Source organism: Letharia columbiana (assembly GCF_014066305.1).
Source record: "Letharia columbiana isolate WasteWater2 chromosome Unknown Sc0000019_s0, whole genome shotgun sequence".
Lineage (NCBI taxonomy): Eukaryota > Fungi > Ascomycota > Lecanoromycetes > Lecanorales > Parmeliaceae > Letharia > Letharia columbiana.
Genome location: NW_023501060.1, coordinates 638,585 through 658,759, shown reverse-complemented (window position 1 = coordinate 658,759; position 20,175 = coordinate 638,585). Strand labels below are relative to the sequence as shown.

General features: G+C 50.5%; 7 protein-coding genes across 7 annotated transcripts; 4 read left to right on the top strand and 3 right to left on the bottom strand.

Moving 5' to 3' along the window:
* Nucleotides 1-1,445: 1,445 nt before the first annotated feature.
* On the top strand, nt 1,446-2,527 carry HO173_006612 (uncharacterized protein; the record flags this gene model as incomplete). Its single annotated transcript, XM_037308521.1, has 3 exons — nt 1,446-1,603; nt 1,667-1,923; nt 1,974-2,527. The coding sequence occupies 3 exons, from the start codon at nt 1,446-1,448 to the stop codon at nt 2,525-2,527; spliced, it is 969 nt and encodes a 322-aa protein (XP_037164787.1).
* A 604-nt stretch (nt 2,528-3,131) lies between these two features.
* On the top strand, nt 3,132-3,651 carry HO173_006611 (uncharacterized protein; the record flags this gene model as incomplete). Its single annotated transcript, XM_037308520.1, has 2 exons — nt 3,132-3,326; nt 3,547-3,651. The coding sequence occupies 2 exons, from the start codon at nt 3,132-3,134 to the stop codon at nt 3,649-3,651; spliced, it is 300 nt and encodes a 99-aa protein (XP_037164786.1).
* Nucleotides 3,652-4,510: 859 nt separating this feature from the next.
* Nucleotides 4,511-6,775, bottom strand: HO173_006610 (uncharacterized protein; the record flags this gene model as incomplete). Its single annotated transcript, XM_037308519.1, has 1 exon — nt 4,511-6,775. The coding sequence occupies one exon, from the start codon at nt 6,773-6,775 to the stop codon at nt 4,511-4,513; it is 2,265 nt and encodes a 754-aa protein (XP_037164785.1).
* Nucleotides 6,776-9,874: 3,099 nt separating this feature from the next.
* HO173_006609 (uncharacterized protein) lies at nt 9,875-10,597 on the bottom strand (the record flags this gene model as incomplete). Its single annotated transcript, XM_037308518.1, has 2 exons — nt 9,875-10,332; nt 10,480-10,597. The coding sequence occupies 2 exons, from the start codon at nt 10,595-10,597 to the stop codon at nt 9,875-9,877; spliced, it is 576 nt and encodes a 191-aa protein (XP_037164784.1).
* Nucleotides 10,598-11,302: 705 nt separating this feature from the next.
* On the top strand, nt 11,303-13,832 carry HO173_006608 (uncharacterized protein; the record flags this gene model as incomplete). The annotated part of the gene is made up of 4 exons (XM_037308517.1): nt 11,303-11,594; nt 11,712-11,810; nt 11,879-12,789; nt 12,837-13,832. The coding sequence occupies 4 exons, from the start codon at nt 11,303-11,305 to the stop codon at nt 13,830-13,832; spliced, it is 2,298 nt and encodes a 765-aa protein (XP_037164783.1).
* Nucleotides 13,833-14,337: 505 nt separating this feature from the next.
* Nucleotides 14,338-15,832, top strand: HO173_006607 (uncharacterized protein; the record flags this gene model as incomplete). The annotated part of the gene is made up of 4 exons (XM_037308516.1): nt 14,338-14,352; nt 14,402-14,441; nt 14,491-14,558; nt 14,618-15,832. The coding sequence occupies 4 exons, from the start codon at nt 14,338-14,340 to the stop codon at nt 15,830-15,832; spliced, it is 1,338 nt and encodes a 445-aa protein (XP_037164782.1).
* Nucleotides 15,833-16,027: 195 nt separating this feature from the next.
* On the bottom strand, nt 16,028-17,872 carry HO173_006606 (uncharacterized protein; the record flags this gene model as incomplete). The annotated part of the gene is made up of 5 exons (XM_037308515.1): nt 16,028-16,120; nt 16,186-17,414; nt 17,462-17,670; nt 17,725-17,791; nt 17,848-17,872. The coding sequence occupies 5 exons, from the start codon at nt 17,870-17,872 to the stop codon at nt 16,028-16,030; spliced, it is 1,623 nt and encodes a 540-aa protein (XP_037164781.1).
* Between the last annotated feature and the right edge of the window lie 2,303 nt (nt 17,873-20,175).

Genomic DNA, 20,175 nt, shown 5'->3' with positions numbered 1-20,175 from the left:
CTCATAGTTATATAACTTATTCTCCTCATCTCGTGCATAGAATCAATTGATAATAAGATCTATATCTTATTACAACCATTTGATCTTAGGGTTACAAGTTCTTTGAGTGTTAGAGAGAGTGACAGTAGAAGTAACGATGGGAGTGACGGTGAGAGTGACGGTGGAAGCGACGGTGGGAGCGACGGTGGGCTTTCTCTTTTCTATTATGGCGTGTTAAAAGGATATAGGCGTGTGGAAGATAGATAGAAAGAATAGGAAGGCCCAAATAATACTCGAAATTTACCTAAAATAGTCACGTGAAGTGTCTAAAATTTTAATATTTTTTAATTTTTTAATTTTTTAAAAAAAATTTTTTTTTTTTTTTTTAAACCCCCGAGCCCCCCCCTTTTCCCCGGGGAAAAAGTTTCTTTGAAAACCCCTATTGCTTCTTCGTGGGCAACAGCAACCTTGCCGGAAGCCAGGCTTACGTGACTTTGCGCTACGTACGATCTCGATATGAATATGTAGCGCAGTCTCGACATAGGAGGTGGAGCGGGTAATAGAGAGCATCGAAGGGGTTGCTTCGGCCAGCATGCCAAGTGGAAGGAGTGTAGGTGTTGGGATACCCCGTGTCCTGGCATGAGTTCTCGTTGCCTTGGAGGTTTCGCAATGCGATAACTATTCGAAGAACGAAAGATACAACAAGCCTCTTGAACGTAGGATTCTAGGCGTTTTGATAAATGATACTTGTTCCACTGGAATATATATTCTCACTACAGTCATTGTAGACTTATGGCGAGTTGCAAACGGGGAGTTCGAAGACCGTCTTTGGGGACCTGTGCCCCGAAACCTAGCCGAGATCCCGCCTAACGGGTCCCTATAATGCCAGGACAGCTTCATCGTTTGGCCTCTTCCCGTTGGTTTCAGAACGGCAGAAGCAGCAAGCAAAGCCTTTTATATCTTTGGGTTTCCATCTTTAGGTCTTAACACGCCACCACATCTTGATCAGGGAGGTGGACAAGTTCACAAAGGTCTCTAATAGATTAGTCTGTAGCCAACAGAGCTTAGTGTTGGCACCTACGAGTAGCGTCAACTTTCTCACTTTCACCACCAAGGTACCAAGGTATCACTGAGTACCAGTACACCCATTTGATCCAATCCCAGCTGGTACGCATTAGGGATTACAGATGATCATCTGTTATCTACTCTACTATCGAAGATTGCGTGCTGCAGTGGTTCTTGTTCTGATTTCCCATCATCTGATGGAGAGAAACATGTCGCGAAGACGCCGGCAGTCCAGTCGTGCATGATTCAGGTGTGGGGGTCAACCAATTTGGACGGTCTCGGTGATTTTAGCTCAATTGACTTTATTGACCATCACGATCCAAAATTCCAGACGATTTCAGCCGATCAACATCTCATAAAAGGCATCATGCCTCCTTCCAGTCGACATCTATTATGTTCTGATGGCCCTCACTCGATCATTCACCTTCCCTCTGTCCCACACTGAAGAGAGCTCCCGGACACCACCCTTTTCCCTCAATCACGAGGACGTCGGAAGGCTACTGTCATGCAGAGCTTTTCAAGCCATTCGTGGCTTCCTAACAAGCCGACACGGTGATAGGTGAGCAGTCTCTACGTTGAAGCCGTTCCAATCGTAGCTGCAGGCTGACCCTCCCGACTCTAGTTTTTGTCTGCATCACCAGCCAACCAGCAAAGCACACGAAGAAGCATGGCTGTTGCAGCGCGACATCACTTACGCTTTGATCCTCCCTCTACTCGAGATTCAACGCTATGCTACTCAGCTAGCCATATCCATGCTAGGAGATCGCAACATATTTGACCTAGAGTTGGTCTTTCGTGGGGAGGCTCGGGGAGCCTTCGCGTGGCTACAGTGCTTCATCGCAGAAGAGGAGGAATGGTGCTCCGTACAAGGCTGTCCAGGTAGATCGCCCTACGCAGCATTGCGACTGCGCCTGCTGACAAGTCCGAAGCGTGCGTTGTCAGCCACGTCCTAGAGGCTGAGCCGACCATCAGGATTATCGTCACCGCATGTCGGCTCGCGTCCTCACTCCGGAGGGTTAGTGATCCGACGCCAGGTGAAGATCCGAGCTCCCTTCCCGTCTTTGACTTCTGGCTTTCCTCCTTACGGACGGCTTTGGACGAGGACCCTTTCTGGGGACCGGATATTTGGAAAGAGCTTGAGCCCCGGGCATCGAATCTTGAGAATGGTCTTCATCAAATGGTACGCCAGTGCATCGAGTTCGAAGAGATGCAAGCCACTAAGACCGTTCGGCAACCCGAGCTTGCTCCAATCTCGGCTTCCGTGGGGGCTGCGGTACTGCCTGCCAAGTTAGCAACGTACAGATCAGATGGCAAGCGAATGGTCTTCATTGGTGAGGAGAGCAGCTGGATGCAAAAGATTGTGCTGGGCTGCTTGACCACCCTCCTTGCGGATATGGCGAACGTGGGGCGGACGCCCGGCGTTGCCGCTACATTACATGCGACGGCCGTCATATCGCCTCTATCACAGCCTCTGAGCTCATAAACCTTCCAATGCATCATGTTCTTAGACGGGAATTCGGCCATCGAGGATAAGGCGGCACCAGCGGCGTTGGGCAAGGAGGATAGATGACATTTCGGCTTCGGTAACCAATTGGGTACATGGGAATTTGATGATCCCCACGGGGAATACCCCCACAGTTTGGCGTCGGAGCAGAGTCGTGGTGAGCTGGCACGACGAGTAATCGTCTAGCGGACGAAGATCCGTATATCAAGGGAGACCCTACCATTTTCTTCCAAGACTTTCTATTTCTGCCATAGAGGCCTGTTTTATACATCACCCAATTACTTGGTTGATTATTGCATTTCGACACAACGGAGTAATCAATCACGTGTTCAAAATCCCTCTGCATGGCTCATCATAGTGGTGCGACGACAAGTGAATGTTTCAATTGCCATCTAATTTCCCCACAGTCACACAAATCCGAGCACGCGACCACCTTCATACAACACCCTCCTCCCATCACCACACCGCCCTTTAACTCCAACAACAAGCCTTCCAGCGAGCCTTGAAACATCGTCATCATCGTCACCACCCCCCACGGACCCCCACACCCGCGTCCAAGCCAAGCCCGGTCCATGCATCCAGCATGGCCTCACCATCCACTTCACCGTCGTCATCACCACCAGCATCCCGCACCACCTCGGCGACCGAATCGGCGGGTCATCTAACCCCCACCGGGACCTGGACGTCCGAGCAAGAAGCCCGCCTGACCTACTGTCAAGACCAGCTGAAGCAAGCGCAGAAGAAGTGGAGCGATCGTCAGGAACTCTGGATCCGCGAGGTGATATTCCTATTCCCCCCCTGCCTCCCCCCCAACCACACACACACATAACCGCAAAGAAGAAAGAGCGCGGACGACGCCGTAATCCCACACCTCCCTATCATCATCCCCATCCCCATCCCCATCCCCGTCGCCCCTGTCACATCATAAAACCCCACCCCCCCCCAAACCTCCCCCCCAACCATCCTCTCCCGCCCGCTAACCCGGGGGACCGGAGCAGGTCGACCACCTCCTCGACCAGAAGCGCGCGTACGCCAAAGCGCAGAAGAGGAAGCAGACGGCGCGGGCGGAGAAGGCGCTGCGGCTGTGGAAGGCGCGGACGTGAAAGAAGGGCCCGCTGGCGCGGACGCTGAGTGGTGCGGAGACCACGATAGCGACAACGACGACGACGGCGACGGCGGTAGCGGGGGGGTCGGTTGTTGTTGACGGTGATGGTGATGGTGATGGTGATGGTGATGGTGATGATAACGTCGACGACGACGAGGACGACGAGGACGAGGATCCGTCGTCGCGAGCGGGAGGAGGCGTCGAGCGGAGTGATGGTTTCCCTCAACAGGTACGGATCCGAATCTTTCCTTCTCTCTCTCTCTCTCTCTCTCTCTCTCTCACTCACTCTCTCACTCACTCTCACTCCTCACCCCACCACCCCCTCACTAACCAACCCCCCTCCCCTCACACAGCCACCCACCACCTCGTCATCCCCAACGCAGCCAAACGGCCTGAACCCATTCCGGAAGCTCATCCGCCGCATGAGCAGCGCCAGCTTCCCGCGGTAAAAAGGGGGAGGGACTCCACTCCGGGGCGGGAGCGGCGGGGTGCAGGGGTAGGGGTAGGGGGTTTTTTGTTTCGCACCCTCGCGGTTGGAAGGGTGCTGTGAGTACGGGGGGTTTTTCTCGTTTTGGTTGTTGAGGCATAGCGTGAGGGGGTGGGGTGGGGGGCAGATGGGGTTTCGCACGAGCTAGATTTCATGATGGGAGGAGGGTGGATGTAGTGTGGGGCAAGACACGAGGGGAGGGTTGGAGCGTTGTTCAGAGATCGATTTACACCGACAGATCTTTAGGAGGGACGCGAGCAATAAGAGTTGAAAATCATTGCTATATTATGTCCAGGAAGTGAACGGAGCGACAAGCTCATCACGTCGCATGGTATGTCATACAAAGACCGCATTCAGGGTATCTGTCCATCTATCCCATATCCTGTATCCCCATGGCCCCAATCCTTCGTAAATCGCGATGTCCATCCATTTCCTTAGCCTTGCCACGGCCCAGCGCCAGCATCTCAGGTGGGAGATGTGGGAGTGGCCAATTCTCTGACCGTCCCCCTTTCTCATAGAGAACGTTCTCATATTCCTCATCGTCGTCGTCCTCATCATCATCAATATCGTAGCCCTCTAACACTTCCACCTCTCCCATAGCTATACAAGAATCTGTCGCAGAAGCATCGCTTTTTTTCCGCCCGATAGTGTGTCGATCTTCGTCGTCCATCCGCTGCGCATCTCCCAGACCCCAGACCGTGCTTTCCTTACCGGAAATTATACTAGCGGATCCTCTGTTGTCTCTGTCCATATATGGCCCATGCTCGAGCCCCCAAGCCGTACTATCTTCAAAGGTCATAACGCTGGCCGGCCGCATCATGTTCTCGTGCAGTGTTGCCAGATCCCCTAAACCCCATACAGTACTCTGCTTAGCTGCATCCGCGCTTCGAGGCCGACTTTCAGGAAAACTCCGACCACGCTCGCTCGCAGGAAGCCAGTCTGGTCTGCTAGGGCGACGTCCCGAGCTTGGTTGATCCAAGGCGAATTTACTCGAAAATTCTGCACTGCTGCGGGTATCCGGTTGTACACCGGTATCTCTTGCCACCTCGCAGGTGCACCTGCGTTTCCTGCCTAAGCCCCACTCCACCCAACCACCAATCTTATATTCAAGCTCTTTCGCCGTTATCCGTTCCTTTGCCTCTTTCTTGACACCCAGCCTGCAAAGCTGGACTGTCTCCACAACGGCGCCCCAAAACTTCATGTCTTTCTTCTCCCGTTGTCCTGCCTCTTTAGCTAAAATGTCAAGCCATTTAACCACTTGATTGAGATTCTTATGAAAGGAGGCGTCGGGAGGAGCGTTGCCGCGACCGGCTTGACGATTCAAGCGGGATCGGTGGGTGGCGAAGGTTTTTGGTGTATGTTGGAGGATCATCGAGAGCAGGGTTATGAGGACTGTGGTGAGAGAGAAGACATCTGCCGCTTCGAGCTTGCTGTTACGGGGACTGATTGAGGAAGAGATGGAGGTGCGTCGCTCAGTAGGAGCGAAAGTTGTGATGAGCGCATTGCGTGGCCGAGAGGCATTGGTTGAGGAGCCCGAGGAGCCGCTTTTCGAGTTGGTGCGAGTGGAGTTGACTGGTGTCGAAGGGAGAGGGAGGGATGTCGTTCGCTCGGCACTGGGTGCCTTTGGAATCCTTCTAGATGTGCGACCACCGCCTGGAAGTATCGTCTTGAGTGCCGCTACTTCGTGAAGCCGGGGTTTGCGCAACCAATTTTCGGGTGCCGCGTGATCGTACAGCTCGCCGTTGTAGGCATTGGGAGATTCGTCTGTGTCGACTTTCTTGAGAGCGCTGTGATCTCCAAGGTATATTTTGTTATTGTGATCGACCGTAATAGTACCAGGGCGGATTGTCTCATGGGTGAAGCCTCTGTCGTGAAGATACGCTAAGGCTGCAGCGAGGCAGTGGGTCCAGGTCAAATATATCTCCCGGCGTTGCGCTTTGTCAAAATTCTTGAAAGCCTTGGGCTGTTCTTCGAGGAAAGATTTCAGGGTATGCTCGGTAGCAGGAGTGAGCAGTACGTAAATGAAGCTTTCCTGCGAGTAAGTTGACCAAATTGATACGAGATGAGGATGGCGGACGGTCGAAAGGGATTTGAGGTGCATGATGAACTGCACTTCATCGATGCTGTTGTCGTCGAAGACGGCGATTTTTTTCCTAGTGTAGAGGTTTCCATGGACGTAAACCTTGTCGTTGGCTTTCGCAATGCCTGGCCTTTTTACAAATGGTTCTACCGGGACGACCGCCCAGTCCCCATAGTCGACATGCCCCCCAGGTTCAAGCTCTTGTATGAGGAAGTTGAACTGTTCGCGGTGGAACTTCCTGTCCAATGTCTCGGACTTGCCGCCGAAGAGGTTGAGCTCCCATAGAGTATCCTGTGATAGTGGGAGGTCGTCGTCGGCGAAGGATTTGTCAATGATCTCGAAGACCTTCTCCGGTACGCCGATTACATTGAGGATGAGGAAGAAGCGCGGGCTTCTTTCGAGGATCCAATCAAGATAAGTGTCGTCCGTTAAGCCATCTCCAAATGCAAGCACCCGATGCACCTTGTCCACCAAATCCTTCGATCCCAACTCCCTCTTGATGTATGCCGCATTGACGGTGGTGCTGATCCTTTCATTGGACCACCAAGCAGTCATAGTCGGCCAAACAAGACCATTCCTGCTGCAGGCCGCGTTAAGGTGAAAGCAGATGAGGCGTCGAGCATGTTTTGAGAGGATTTATTCGAGGACTGTTGAAGATCATGCATGTTCCTGGCATGAAGGCTGAGCTGAAAGCAGGAAGCTGTCATAGAGGCAATTCGTTTATGCACGAGGGAAGCGCCCTGTTTGGATTTAGAAGGCAACGCGCATATTTGACCGAAACGTCAAGCTTCCTAGTAGTGAATCGGAAAAAATTACGGCTGTGGTACCTAGGATTAACGGCAGCGTTCGTTGGAGCGAGCTCCAGACCGGTTTTCTTTAGCTCGGAATCCCACGCATGCAGGGATTCCCTAATCAGCACGCCGCAGGTCAATCACGGGTCGAGAGCTTCGCTTGGAAAAGCAAGCCATCGACGTCGATATAAGAGCCCAGTCAGCCAAGTTTCCAACGTCCGTACAGTGTCATCTCCCCCCTTCGTCATCATTGTTCGTGTCTGCTCCCTGAGCGTTTTTTGGCTTGTCCACGTGGTGACCTTTCAAAGCTGATTTGAGGTGCTTAATGGCTTCATATCAGTCCGATAGGAGGAGACGGAAGACAGTGGAAATAGAGTTCGTAGTCGCTCAGACCTCTTCGGCTCTTGCTAATGTCAAAGCCGTTGACAGAAGTGACTTATATGGCTCGTGCTGTTGGCGCGGGACAAGGATCTTAAAGGAGTGACGGTGGACGGCCTGCTGGTTGGCCATTGCTGGGATCCTTTCTCCAGCCATTCTCCAAAGACCAGAGAACGATCCATCTCCGCGCCACGCATGATGCGATCCGATTCCCTCGAATATTGTCTGTAGCTTTGTATGTGTAGCGTTTCGGAGAATCTCCTTTGCCGCCTCTTTAATAAGTGTAATCGGAAGATGCAAGAAGTCTTGGCTATGGTTGGACGAAGTAATCTTACTTTATGGAGATAAGCATTGGCACTAAGATAAGTAGCGGCTTCCTCTTCCTCGGTTCCCACATCCCACGTTCCGCCGTACCTAAAATGTAGTCGCTACTTTACCTTACTTCCATAGAACCAACGGTAAGCTATTCTGACAGCGCGGGATGTCAGGCGGGATGTCAGGCGGAACGGGGGAAGCTCCTGTAGTCCAAAAATCCTCCAAATTTATGAAGATGCCTGTTGGACTGAGCATTGACAGAAATCTCCGTGCTTCAGCTCAAAGCCTGAATGGAAGATGGCCTGAAAGGAGACGTGGAAAGTTGCTTCGAGCCTGGAGAGTCACAAGTAGAAATGTTAACATCAGAAACATACACAAAACGCGCAAGGTTTAGGATTAAACAACCACACTCCCAAATCACCCATAAAGGCATAAATGCCACCTAAACAAAAACCAAATAAAGGAAAAGCAAAGGGTACTATATAAGTATATATAACGTCGAGAACTAAACAAAAGTTAAAGTATAACTTACAAACTTTATAAAAACACCTAAAGTAAAAAGTAGCTGTTCCAAGACAGCGACTTCGACATGGCAAGTTACCTTCTAATTACCTGACGACCTTTTACAAGGACACTTTACTCCTGCTGGGACGTGCTCATCGAATGCATCCTATGAGCTAAAGGGTCCTGGAGAGAAGCATGTCGGCGTCGCCGTACAGCCTGGGATCCTCAAACCCGATGAGTGATCGGATGAGCGATCACAATCCTACTGTCCAAAAGGGTGGGACTACCGAGGTTCTCCCATGCACGTCATCCTGCAGGCCCAGGGAAAGCACAGGAGCTCAAGACGGAAAATGTCACGTCACATCTGCCAATAGAAGTGCCGAATGAGGGTCCTACTCCACAGTCACCGCCAAGACCCTGCATTCGTGTATGAGCGCATACTGGAAGTCTACCGTGCAGATAGGCGCCGAGGTCTATCCATCCGAAAAGTATGTTCGAAATGAGCTGAAACACTCAAAATTGAACCTGAACATATGCTCCAATTTGACAAGGGTCAATGGCGTCGAGTCGTGACTCTCGCAAAGGAATATCTTGAAAAGCGAAGTGACAATAATACTTCAATCTCTCCTCACTTCCCATTGAAGCTCAACACATTCTTGCTCCTGACTGGCACATACACTCCAGAATCCCTGGAACGAAGCCGACTGTGTCCAGTCGATTGTTACATACTGCGCTCAATTGCTGGGAAATATCTCGCAGGCTGTCGTTGTACACACATGATGGATAGGTTTGCTATCCCTCACAAGCAGGTATCCTCCCTCTGTAACATCCATCAAAGAGAACGGAGAAATTATTGGAAGCTCCATTTCCCCAACGTGCAATCTGTGGGCAAAACCCTTCATACTGTGTATCCTCTAGCTCCCAGAAACCATTAGAACCTCGCGAACCAGGCGTACGATGGCCTTGCTACCATTGACAGGCAGACGTTATCGCTTCCCAACATGGCGAGAGATGGTGAAGAAAGAAATTCAGCGTGCAAACTCTACACTTTCATTCCTCATAATCTGCAAGTGAAATCATCAAAAATCCACCAGACCTAGCTCGAGCAAGCGATCATCATCGGCTTTTAAGGTACTCTAGCTTCGAGTACCGGCCTACCGCTTAGCGCCTAGCCCCAAACTTCTCGGTATACTGGAGTCACATCGTATATTGTACTCCGCGCGACATTCCCCTCCCAGCTTGTGCCATTGCTCTCGAGACTATGGTACTCCCAAAGCGGCTTCACATCTTGCACGGAGTATGTCTTCTTGTCCGTAGCCCCGGTCTTCAGGATTGAAAAAATGGGGGGGGCAGCCCCATACTCCGCACGACGGGGGTTTCGAACATTCGTAGCGTTCGAACATGGCAGACATGGTAGACAGGCAGTAGTTTCGCCCTCCGGACACCACATCTGTCGGCTCCTTGCCAGTCACATCACGGGGTGAAAAAAAGGATTGGGAGCAGTGTAGAAAGCGACACGATTGACTAAGGGCCGCCTTTCCAGCTAATAGCACGAATTCCACACCCTCCTCAACGGCGCGTTCCCAGCTTGCAGCAATACCACTGAGTTGCGCTGCACGGGCTTTATCCACCTGCTAAAAAAATCCATGACCCACCCATCGTCCCACTAGAGATTCTCGATCCCGGGGACCGAAGCCATAACATCAATGACTCGCTCCAAGTCCTGCATTTCCAGCGGATTACCCTCGTCGTCGACAGTATGGATGCCAAACTTCTTCACCAAGGCTTGCTCCACCTTCTCCACCCTACTGTTCACCCTACGAAGGAGTGTCTGCGCACGCCCCTGCTCAGAAACGCACTCCATAAGAACACATACTTTCTCATCATGATAGAACGTCTGCAGCTCGATGATACTTTGGAACGCTTTGCTGGCGATGGGCGGACATGTTGTGGGATAGGGAGACATAGACGAGTCGCAAGCGTTGGCTAAGGCTCGCTCTGTCTTTCCGCGGTTCTCGGAGGCCTTGTAGAGCGCATCATCAGCTTGCTCAACCATGAGGTCCACATTCAAATTCAAGCTTTGTAGGGTATGGCGGTGAACGAGGAGAGCTTTGTAGGCTTTGTCTTGATGATTTCGGAGTCAGCATTACTCTTTCTGGGGGAACACTGACTCGCGAAACATGTCTAACGAGCAGAGAACTTTTGAGACATGTCTGACGACCCATAAGACAGCATGAAGGGGAAAGAATTGCCTCGGAAAGTATAACGTACAGGTCGGCTTTTTTAACAGAGCTCTTCTGAAGGCCGAAACGTCAATCTGGTCAATTGAAGAGAGCTCTTCATTGGGTATAATGGAAATGGGTTCGATTTTGCCAGAGAAGGGAGGCATGATTGTACTGCGATGATTTTGGAGAGCTAGTTAGGCTAGAAAGCATCAGCAAGGCATTCAACACTAAAAGGACTAGCTGTAAAGAGATACTTGAGGGTTTTGGTGTTCTTGAGGCTTTAGATTCCAAAGGCCCAGATCCACTGATTTTTGTAGTTCTCCTTCGCGATGGCTGGCTAACTGAGTCTTGAAAAGGTGTTTATGTCCGGCTAGGACACAACACAGTCGAATCGGTCTTTCAACACGAATGAAGCTGGTTGCAAGGCACCAACTTGTAGACTCTGCTTTGCTGCAAAGCATCAAATTGTAGTCTTGTTCCCATTTGTTCAGAGACTTGCAGAATATCATTTGCAGACGCGTCGAGTGCAATGAGTGCAATAAGTAAACCTCACTGGCTTAAACCCGGTGGTATGTCCGAAGCCTAGCTTTGTTCAAAACATCACAAACAGTCACCAATATCAAATGCATTTGCCATGAACCGCCCAACATAGACTGTCTTGCACATAGCTCAACTTACTCTCCCTAGCTCTAGCAACTCACGGCATTTGACAATACTCATCGAACAAGGTATATCAAGCCTTTAAGTATCCGCTCGAACCCTTTTCGGACGGTTCATGAAGTAAAAGTACACTTGAGAAGACAGGAAGCTAATTCTCCTGCAGTCAAACATTACACGAAGCACGAAAAGCATCCTTTACGGAAACAGATATGGCAGAGAAGGAGGCCACCGGAAAGCTCGAAAAGCAAGACCTTGCTTTGGAGCTCGGATGGCAGTATCTTGAGGAAGACAAAGCAGAGAAAAAGGCAGATACAACGCTCTCACATCACAGCATTGATGCACTGCAAGCACTTCGCGAGGACTTTGTGGATACAGACTGGGGACAAGTGTATTACGATACTGGGGAAGATGCAGACGATGAAATCAGCACGGACGATGACTATGAAGAAATCCACCCTCTGCACGTTAGAAAAGCTAAGACCAGTAACGAAAATAACCAAGGTATGCAGTAGTGTCCTTTGAAGTCGTCGTTTTTGCCGCCGCCGAGGGAATTATGTCCTTTGAAGTCGTCGTCTTTGCCGCCGCCGAGGGAATCAAGGCTGAAGGTTCACTTGTTAGTTCGTCTGTCAACAGCTCATCCTGAGCAAACCACACAAACCACTGCACATACGCACAGTCGTGTGGAGTGTACAGACAACTTTGCTCAAGCTCAAAAGAGTAAGTTGGACTCCTTTTCACGAATCCGGACAATCCTGGCAGGTCAGGCAGCTCACACAAAACTGCAGATTCTGCTGAGGCCGGTCACACAGCACCCATAGCTTTGAAACACAACTTACCTCGAGCTCCCACACCGTATCCTGAACCTCTCTCGGTGCAGCAAGTTTCCGACCTTCTACATCCTTCACCACCGCTACGTCGCCGCAAAGGCTCGATGGCTTTAGGAAAGAAAACATCCGATAGCGCTACTGCTCATAGCATGATGTCTAAGACAGAGGAAACCCAGGACGCGCTCTATAGCAATGATCAGGACCGCGCTGCGGTGAATAACAAGAACAGCGACGCATATCTAACCCCTACTCATCGTGGCAAGATGTCCAAAGCACATGACAACCAGAACCCATCCTCTGGTGAAGACCAGGGCAATGCAGCAGAGATTGGCCAGAGCAGCGAGACTTCCACAAACTCCAAAAATCACGTCGTGAAGCACAAGACCAGCGGCTTTCCGAAGGCGGACGCTGTGTTGGGTTATGGCGAGGAAGATAAGATCACCCCAAAGAAGACGATGACAAACCTGATCACATCGCCCAAGGCTAGTCACGAGAAAAAGTCCTTTAGAAAATTATTCCATCGCAAGGAAAGCACGGAGTCTACAACTCCCCCTTCTTCTTCGGCAAAGACTGCAGCTCGTATGACAATCTCGGCACCGACCCTCGTTGACGCCTCACCCAATGCCAAAGTTCTCCTAAACTCGGCACGCCTCCTAGTTGACGCTTCACCAGACGGCAAGAATGTGGTGAACTATTCGAGACCAATTGCGCCTCATTCCTCGAGCGATGTATCCAATGGATCACCCGTTGTACGTAGCCGTTCAGAGGCTGTATTCGATCGTTCGATTCCATTTTCGGGTCCGTATACAAGCCCTGAAGGACTTACTGACAAGTCTGGAAATATCCCAGTCGATCTCAACACCTCATTGGTGAGTAAAGCTCTGACCTGAAAATTCCCAATGCTGATAAAGTGCAGATCTATGACCATTCCAACGCTTCAGCTGTACGCGGACACCAAGCTGCTCTTGAGCGTGGTGATATTCCCGAGACTTCAGCTACCGAGAAGAATCCAGACGCCAGTGACAGTGACTCATTCAACCCATCAGATTACTCCGGCGATGAGAATAGTGTCCAACAAGCAGTAGCGATGCCAATTGTCTTCAGAGGAAAAGCCAAGCTTGTTGACGTCCGCCCACCTCGTGGAACCACTACTGCAGCTTCAGGCAATCGATCAGGCGTGGATATTGCTATTGCTCCTGGTACAGCACAAATCACGGACCGTGATGCTGAGGCCCTGGGAGCGCAGGATGCCGACCGTTACTGCCGCAATGCCATGACTTCACAGACTCGTCCAACCACCATCACTACGGACGATCCATTTATCGATCCAGCGTACCAGAAGCTGCTGGCAAAGCCGGCGAACGAGATCGCTGCCAAAGAAATGGCGAGGATCAAGGCTGCTCGCGAGGCTGAAAACATGGGTGGTGGCTTAATGGATAGGATGAACGCTTTGCTCGCCAAGAGTAATGCGAAGCCAGCAGTCAAGAGCACCGGCGACGCAACCACCGGTCCTCGTACCACCACGAGTGAGAGTCTGCTATCGAAGATGCGTGCGCTTGCGAAGAAACCCAAGAAAGGGAAAGAGCAAGAGGACAGCGAAGAGGAAGTCGTCCGTAAAGTCAAGGCTGAAAAGGAGCGTGGTCTCCGTGAAGAAAAAGAGATCAATGCGATGATCAAGGCCAAGCTGGCCACGAAAGATGCAGCTAACGGGGGTGTCCGTGGTGCTGGAATCCCACGTATCGACTACGGACCGCCCAACCCGCGCACCGCACTCGGTGGATCCGGCCCCACAGATGAAGAACGTGCCCATGCTCGTACCCTCGCAGACCGTCGTGCAGCAGGTCTGGCTACTGGTCATATTCCGATTCACAAGGATAATACTACAGCTCGCGGACAGTTCGAGGGATACTAGATGTGGGCTTTCACCATACGTTGCGGGCGCTTCTCTGGTCTGTAGCCCCTTGCTTGCATGCCCATGGAAGCGAAAGGCCGCTGATCCTCGTGACAGGCTCGCTACTGTACTGGTTGGATCGATTGTGGTTGGATCCATCCATATGTTCTCCGTTGTACTCGATCGCTGTGTGCAGTTGCTGGGCAAGGCCCCATAATTTTCTTACCGTTTCCAAGCTGCAACTCGTCTTTCTAAGGCGTATGTACCTAGCTCCTAAGCATAGTACTCAATAGAATGAATAAGTCAAAATAGAATAGCAGAAAGGCGCAGGGATTGATGGATTGTAGTCCGGAGAAGATTTTGCTCTAGTGTAGATGTAGCCTAGTGAATATGCTTATCGATAAGCCTAGATCGCTCTACTCTATGCTCGCACCTGCAGATGCACTATTCGCTCTTCAACATCAAGGAACTATATGTGGGAAAGATACTGCCATCCTCCAGGATTCGAAGCCTATATACCAGGATCATGGGCAAACCACGGGTAGGATGCACTCTATATGATCAAAAAGATGGGTTTCTAAGCCCTACAGATGATAATTTTGATACGCCACGCCCAATCAGAAGGCAATAGTACGTCTAGAAGCCTCTTGTACGTGACGAAGAAGCTGATCTGGGCCAGAGAATCGAGATATCCACCAAACCGTCCCCGACCACCGCGTCAAACTTACTCAAGATGGCTGGAAACAGGTACCCTCCTTATGCTCCATCTGGTCCCCAACCCTTCTTCCACAAGCTGATTCTTCCAGGCCGATGAAGCAGGCCAAAAGCTGCGCTCTCTCCTCCGCCCTTCAGACACCCTCCACTTCTTTACCTCTCCCTACCGAAGAACACGAGAAACAACCGAAGGAATCCTTAATGCGCTCACATCTCCTGCCCCAGATCACAAACCGTCCCCTTTTCCACGACACACGATCAAGGTGTATGAAGAGCCCCGATTACGAGAACAAGATTTTGGGAACTTTCAACCCGACTCGGCAGAGATGAGTCGGATGTGGCAGGAACGTGCGGACTACGGACATTTCTTCTACAGGATACCAAATGGTGAATCGGCGGCCGACGCATACGATCGAGTCTCAGGCTTCAACGAATCATTGTGGCGAAGCTTTGGAGAGTCAGATTTTGCTTCCGTTTGCGTACTCGTCACTCACGGCCTCATGACTCGAGTGTTTCTGATGAAATGGTACCACTTCAGCGTGGAATACTTCGAAGATTTACGGAACATGAACCACTGTGAGTTTGTGGTTATGGAGCTGAATGAGGATAACGGAAAATATATACTGCAGAACCAGCTGCGGACATGGTCGGAGTTGAAGAGGGAGAGGGCGAATTCTAGGACCAGCATAACGGAGCCGGAGAGTCCAATCCCGGTCAGGAAGAAGTGGGGAGGGTGCTTACAAACAGACGGGGACCGGGGTGATGATTTTGCAAGGAGGCAGATGGCAAGAAGGAGGAAAGACACGAAGGAGCTTTTCGAAGACGTCGAAATGGAGCACGGTAATAAAGAACTTGGGAATGGGAAGAAGGCCGATGGTAGTGAGAGCGAGTGTTCAAGGGGCAGAGAAGACCGAACCCAAGCCCCGGAGAGAGAGAACTCACAGACCGACGCCGCAAACGTCCTCCTAGCCACACCAGGCGCTCGAACACGCATCGTGTCCCCCAACCGCCTCGAAATCCTCAAAGGTGGCCGCGACGGCGGTGGTTCACGCTCTGGCGCCGCGAGTCCCAGTCTCTCTAGCCTTGACGACTCGGAAACCGAAGCGAAGGAGCGCATGAGATCGTTGCCTCTTCGAAGAAGTTTGGCCATGGCCTTGAATGGCGAGCTGGATGGTGATGGGGAAAGGGTCAGGGCTGATGCGCTTGGGGATCAGAGCGATGTAGAAGATGAAGAGGAAGAAGAGCACCGAAAGGAGGTTGCGAAGATGGAGGCGAAGGATAAGAGTTTTGACGGAGCTGTTTTGTGAATGATTCACGCTATTATGACATTGCATCGCTCGAGCGACTGGTTGGAGCATTGCACTGGCGTGATTAGGTAACAGGGGAAGCAATATATGTAGACTATGCTGAGTGATCAGCGTCGTTCATACAATGCCATGTTCTATGCTGGATATCCGCTTTTAGTACATTCGTGCAATGAAGATCTATGTCAACAGATAGTACTAATCATCACCACCTCCTCCCATATTGCCTCCTGCTTGCTTTGCAGATTTTGCACTGCAAATATCATCGACTCTCAGGAGTAGACAAGCTGACTGTATGTAGAATGTCAGCATACCAGAAGTGCAAGAGGAAGAGGAACAGGAACAGGGCCACATACCTCAACAGCAGTCTTAATACTCTGCACCTTGACCGCCTCCGGCTCCCACACTCCATACTCCCTCATATCAACCAAACTTCCCTTGTCCCCATCAATACCCCACGTACTCCCACCCTCCGCATGCTTCGCCCTTAGTTTTGTCAGCACCCTCACAGGACTGCTCCCACTGTTCTGTATCAGTGTCCTTGGGATGACCTCCATAGCCTCGGCGACAGCCTTGTACGGCCACTGCTGCACGCCCTCCACCGCCTTCGCCATCTGCGCTAATCGCACCGAGACAGCCATCTCTGTGGCACCACCTCCTGGAGACAGTCGTGGGTGGAACATCACGTTGCGGGCGACGGACATAGCGTCTTGGAGATTTCGCTCGATTTCGTTGAGAATGTCTTTTGAGGGGCCACGTAGGAGAATTGTGCAAGCTTTAGGGACCTTGCATTTTGTGAGGAAGGTGAAGTACTCGTCGCCGATCTTCTCAATCTCGAAGAGCCCGCATTGTGTGCCTACGTCTGATTCATGTAGGTCGTCGACACGGTTGACGATGGTGGCCCCTGTGGCACGAGCTATGCGGTTGTTGTCTGTCTTTCTGACACGTCGAAGAGCGGTGACGTTCGCTTTGACTAGGAAGTGCTGGGCGAGGTCCGAGACTCCTTTCTCAGTGATGACAAGGTCTGGTTTGAGGGAAAGGATGGCGTCGGTCATGATCTTTACTTGCTCTTCTTCTATTTGCAGGATACGATTCCAGTCGTCTTCTTTGCTGATCTCAATGTTCGTTTGCGACTCTCCTTTCTTGTATTCGAGAGGGCAATCTAGGAGGATAACACGAGGATTCTTGATGAGGCGACGCATCTTAGGATGAGTGATGTCTTTATTCAGCATGACTCCGTCGAGAACTTTGCTATCTTCTATCTCGCCTCCCGGTATCTTCTCTACTTTTGCATATCGTTTTATGTCAATCTCTTTTTTGCCGCCGCCAGCCTCATGGGACACTATCCGGACAGCCTTGAGTGCGAGATTGCACATGAGTTCTGACCAGCGGGACACGAATTTCGTGCCAATGGAGGAGGATATAAGTTGGTACATGGCTTTGTCGTCGTTGATATTCACGGGCAAGGAGATTTCTTCGACAATGTCGAGGGCGTCTGCTAGGGCTCGTTTGAAAGCGGCGATTATGACGACGGGGTGAATGTTTCTTTCCAGTTGAGGGAGAGCTTGTGCAAGAATTTCACCAGCTGATAGCAGTCAGTTAATGCACGTTCGAATATGTAGAACCGCGTACCTAGTATTATGACCGTTGTAGTACCATCCCCGACCTCCTCGTCTTGTGTCCGACTTAATTCTATCATGCTCTTGGCCGCTGGGTGAGCCACCTCAATCTCTCGTAATATGGCATGACCATCGTTTGTGAGCACAATGCCTCCCATAGGATCTAATAGCATCTTCAACATGGCCTTGGGACCAAGACATGATCGTATTATGTCTGCCACACTGCAGCCGTTCAGTATCCGCTTCCAACTCGCAGTCCAGTCTTCTCTTGCTTACGTCTTTGCTGCTGTGATATTTGATAGTTGTGCTTTGCGGCCCACTTGTCTGTCGCCGGCCTGCGTGTCTACAAAAAGTCAGCTTGCATCCTCTTATGCTGGAAGCTGTCTTTGGAGAATCTACTCATCACCACCACCGGAGCCTGCATCTTGATGTTATGGTCAGAAAAAGGCTTCAAAGATTGACATGTAGATCTAAGACTGCTGTTCAATCTTTTGTCAAGAGATTAGAAAGAGTGCTTGTGTTTAGACACCTAGATTTGTGGTTCACTTTCAAAACTCGACATGTATCAATTTCTTGGCGCGTCTCCCGAGACTATTTGGACACCCACTAGATTGATATAGCCACCTCCGTTTCCACCTTTAGTTGTCTGCTTCGACTCTTTCAGGTTGAGATGGCCGTGCTTTTGAGACCGTATACCAGGATGCAGTCCATATGTATGGGTCATGCATGATCGCGGGTTAATGCCCATTTCAGCGCGCCAGGCCGACTTGCTTGCCTCTTGTCATTTTCGGAAGCATCCAGCTCCGCATACAGAATACTTTATATCAAACTCTTTAACCTCCGCCAGCATGGTGCTTACCCGTCCGATCAACATTGTGATGGACCACCAGCATTTCCGCAATCCCACTCATTTTATCTGCATTCCTCTTGTCACTACTTTGTCGAGGCCATTACTACAGAGCTCTCAAGACGACTTCGAGAACACTCTGCTTCCGCCAGTATATCCTCAGGAGCTTTTGCTCCCTTCAGTACCCTTCACTTGAACCTAGGAATCAGCATGAGCCTTTCGACACCATATCTATTTGCCAAGGCAAAACAATTGCTCGGAAGCCTTGATCTCATCTCTTTGACTAGAGAGCTGTCGAAGCCTTCCTTATTAGAGAGCGTTCGATTAGGGAAAGATTCCCAGGTGTCGAGAGGTCATTGTCACTCTCTTCAGCAACCCCATGACTCAGCTTTTGCCTTTACATCTTACGCTCTCCAGTCTTGTCGCTGCTCCAATAAGGGGTCATAAACATCTTGTTCGGTGCCCTTCTTGCTCAGTGTTATGATTCTACGTCTCGTGTTACCCACTTGCACAACAACCTGACCATCATTTTCGCAGCTGCTGGATCATTCGATCCTTCTAAAGAACGTCTATCTCGTCGGATTCGATTAAAATCAACGGGACTTCCCCTCCCAAAAGTTGCTCTCATCCGCACAACTTACCTTTCTTCCGCAGAATTTGCCCCTTCTTCCACCTAACCAGGGAAATGGGAGCAAGAGCGCCCACTGAAGATCGATTCTCGAGATCTCGTCCGTATTTTTAAGGAAACTCGTATGGGCAGACAATATCAGATTTGAAAGGGTGGGTATATGTTCAATAAGACTCTATAGGCGCATTAGCAAGGATGCTCAGAGGCACTACTCTCCAAAGATTTCAGTGTGGCTCTTCCTTGGGTTGTCATGGAGCTGAAAGGTAGTCTGGGTACCACGCCGCGATTATCTTGCTCTCGCGGCCACCTGTAGCTTTTTACATAACTCTAGCAGATTCCTCGTGTACAGAGGTTAAGTATGTTTCCCCAAGGGCGAAAACTGAAGTCGAGTATCGGGATCTCTCAAACAGCAAATCTTGTGAGCTCGAAAGTGCGATGTATTAGGGGGGCGGGATAATGCATAGATGTTGATGGTCTAATGTACGCATTGTGTCTACACTGGCCGAAAAGGCTGATTGCTGCTTCGACTGGGAGGAAAGAAGTCTCAAAGTAGCCAAGATACTCTGTAAGTGACCCGATGCCTTCAGGCAAGCAGCCACTACGCACCACACTCCCTGCCATCCTCAACATCGTTTCTGCGTATCTCGTTCGGCTTGAAATGTAAGGGAATCTTTCCGTAACGTCCACCATTTCACGTGACACCGTCCAGTCCATGATTGATTTACATCCAGATGTTAACACTTGAATCAGACACTTTGAATTGAGCCTGTTCCTTGAAAAATGCTCAAAGCGGTCATCTGTAGTATTCAATGCACTATCACGTTAAAACGAGTTCTGCTTGTTTCCCAGAAGGGAACGAGGTGAAAACATTGAACCTCATGAGTACGCCAGCCCCATCGTATCGAACCCTTCCGCAAAAGAGGATGCGATCTCAAACTTATTTTTCAAAACAGCAAAACATTTGCACTTATCAGCCGGGGATGATGGCCACGCATCGGCTCGAAAAACAAGAGATCTTGGACCAGACTCCTTGAGAGGAATTGGTCCTGTTTGTCATTGATTGACGTGGAGCGAGGGTTGAAAAATCAAAACGGAAGGGAAGAAAAAAAAAGGAACTGAACATAACCGTCATTGAACTGGGGAACAAAAGGAAAATCACCCGATAGGAATAGAGCAGTCAGCTTTAGAATCGGTAGAGACCGGTAAAGACCATGCTCCGTCTATGTGGATGCAAAGCTATTGGCAACTGAAT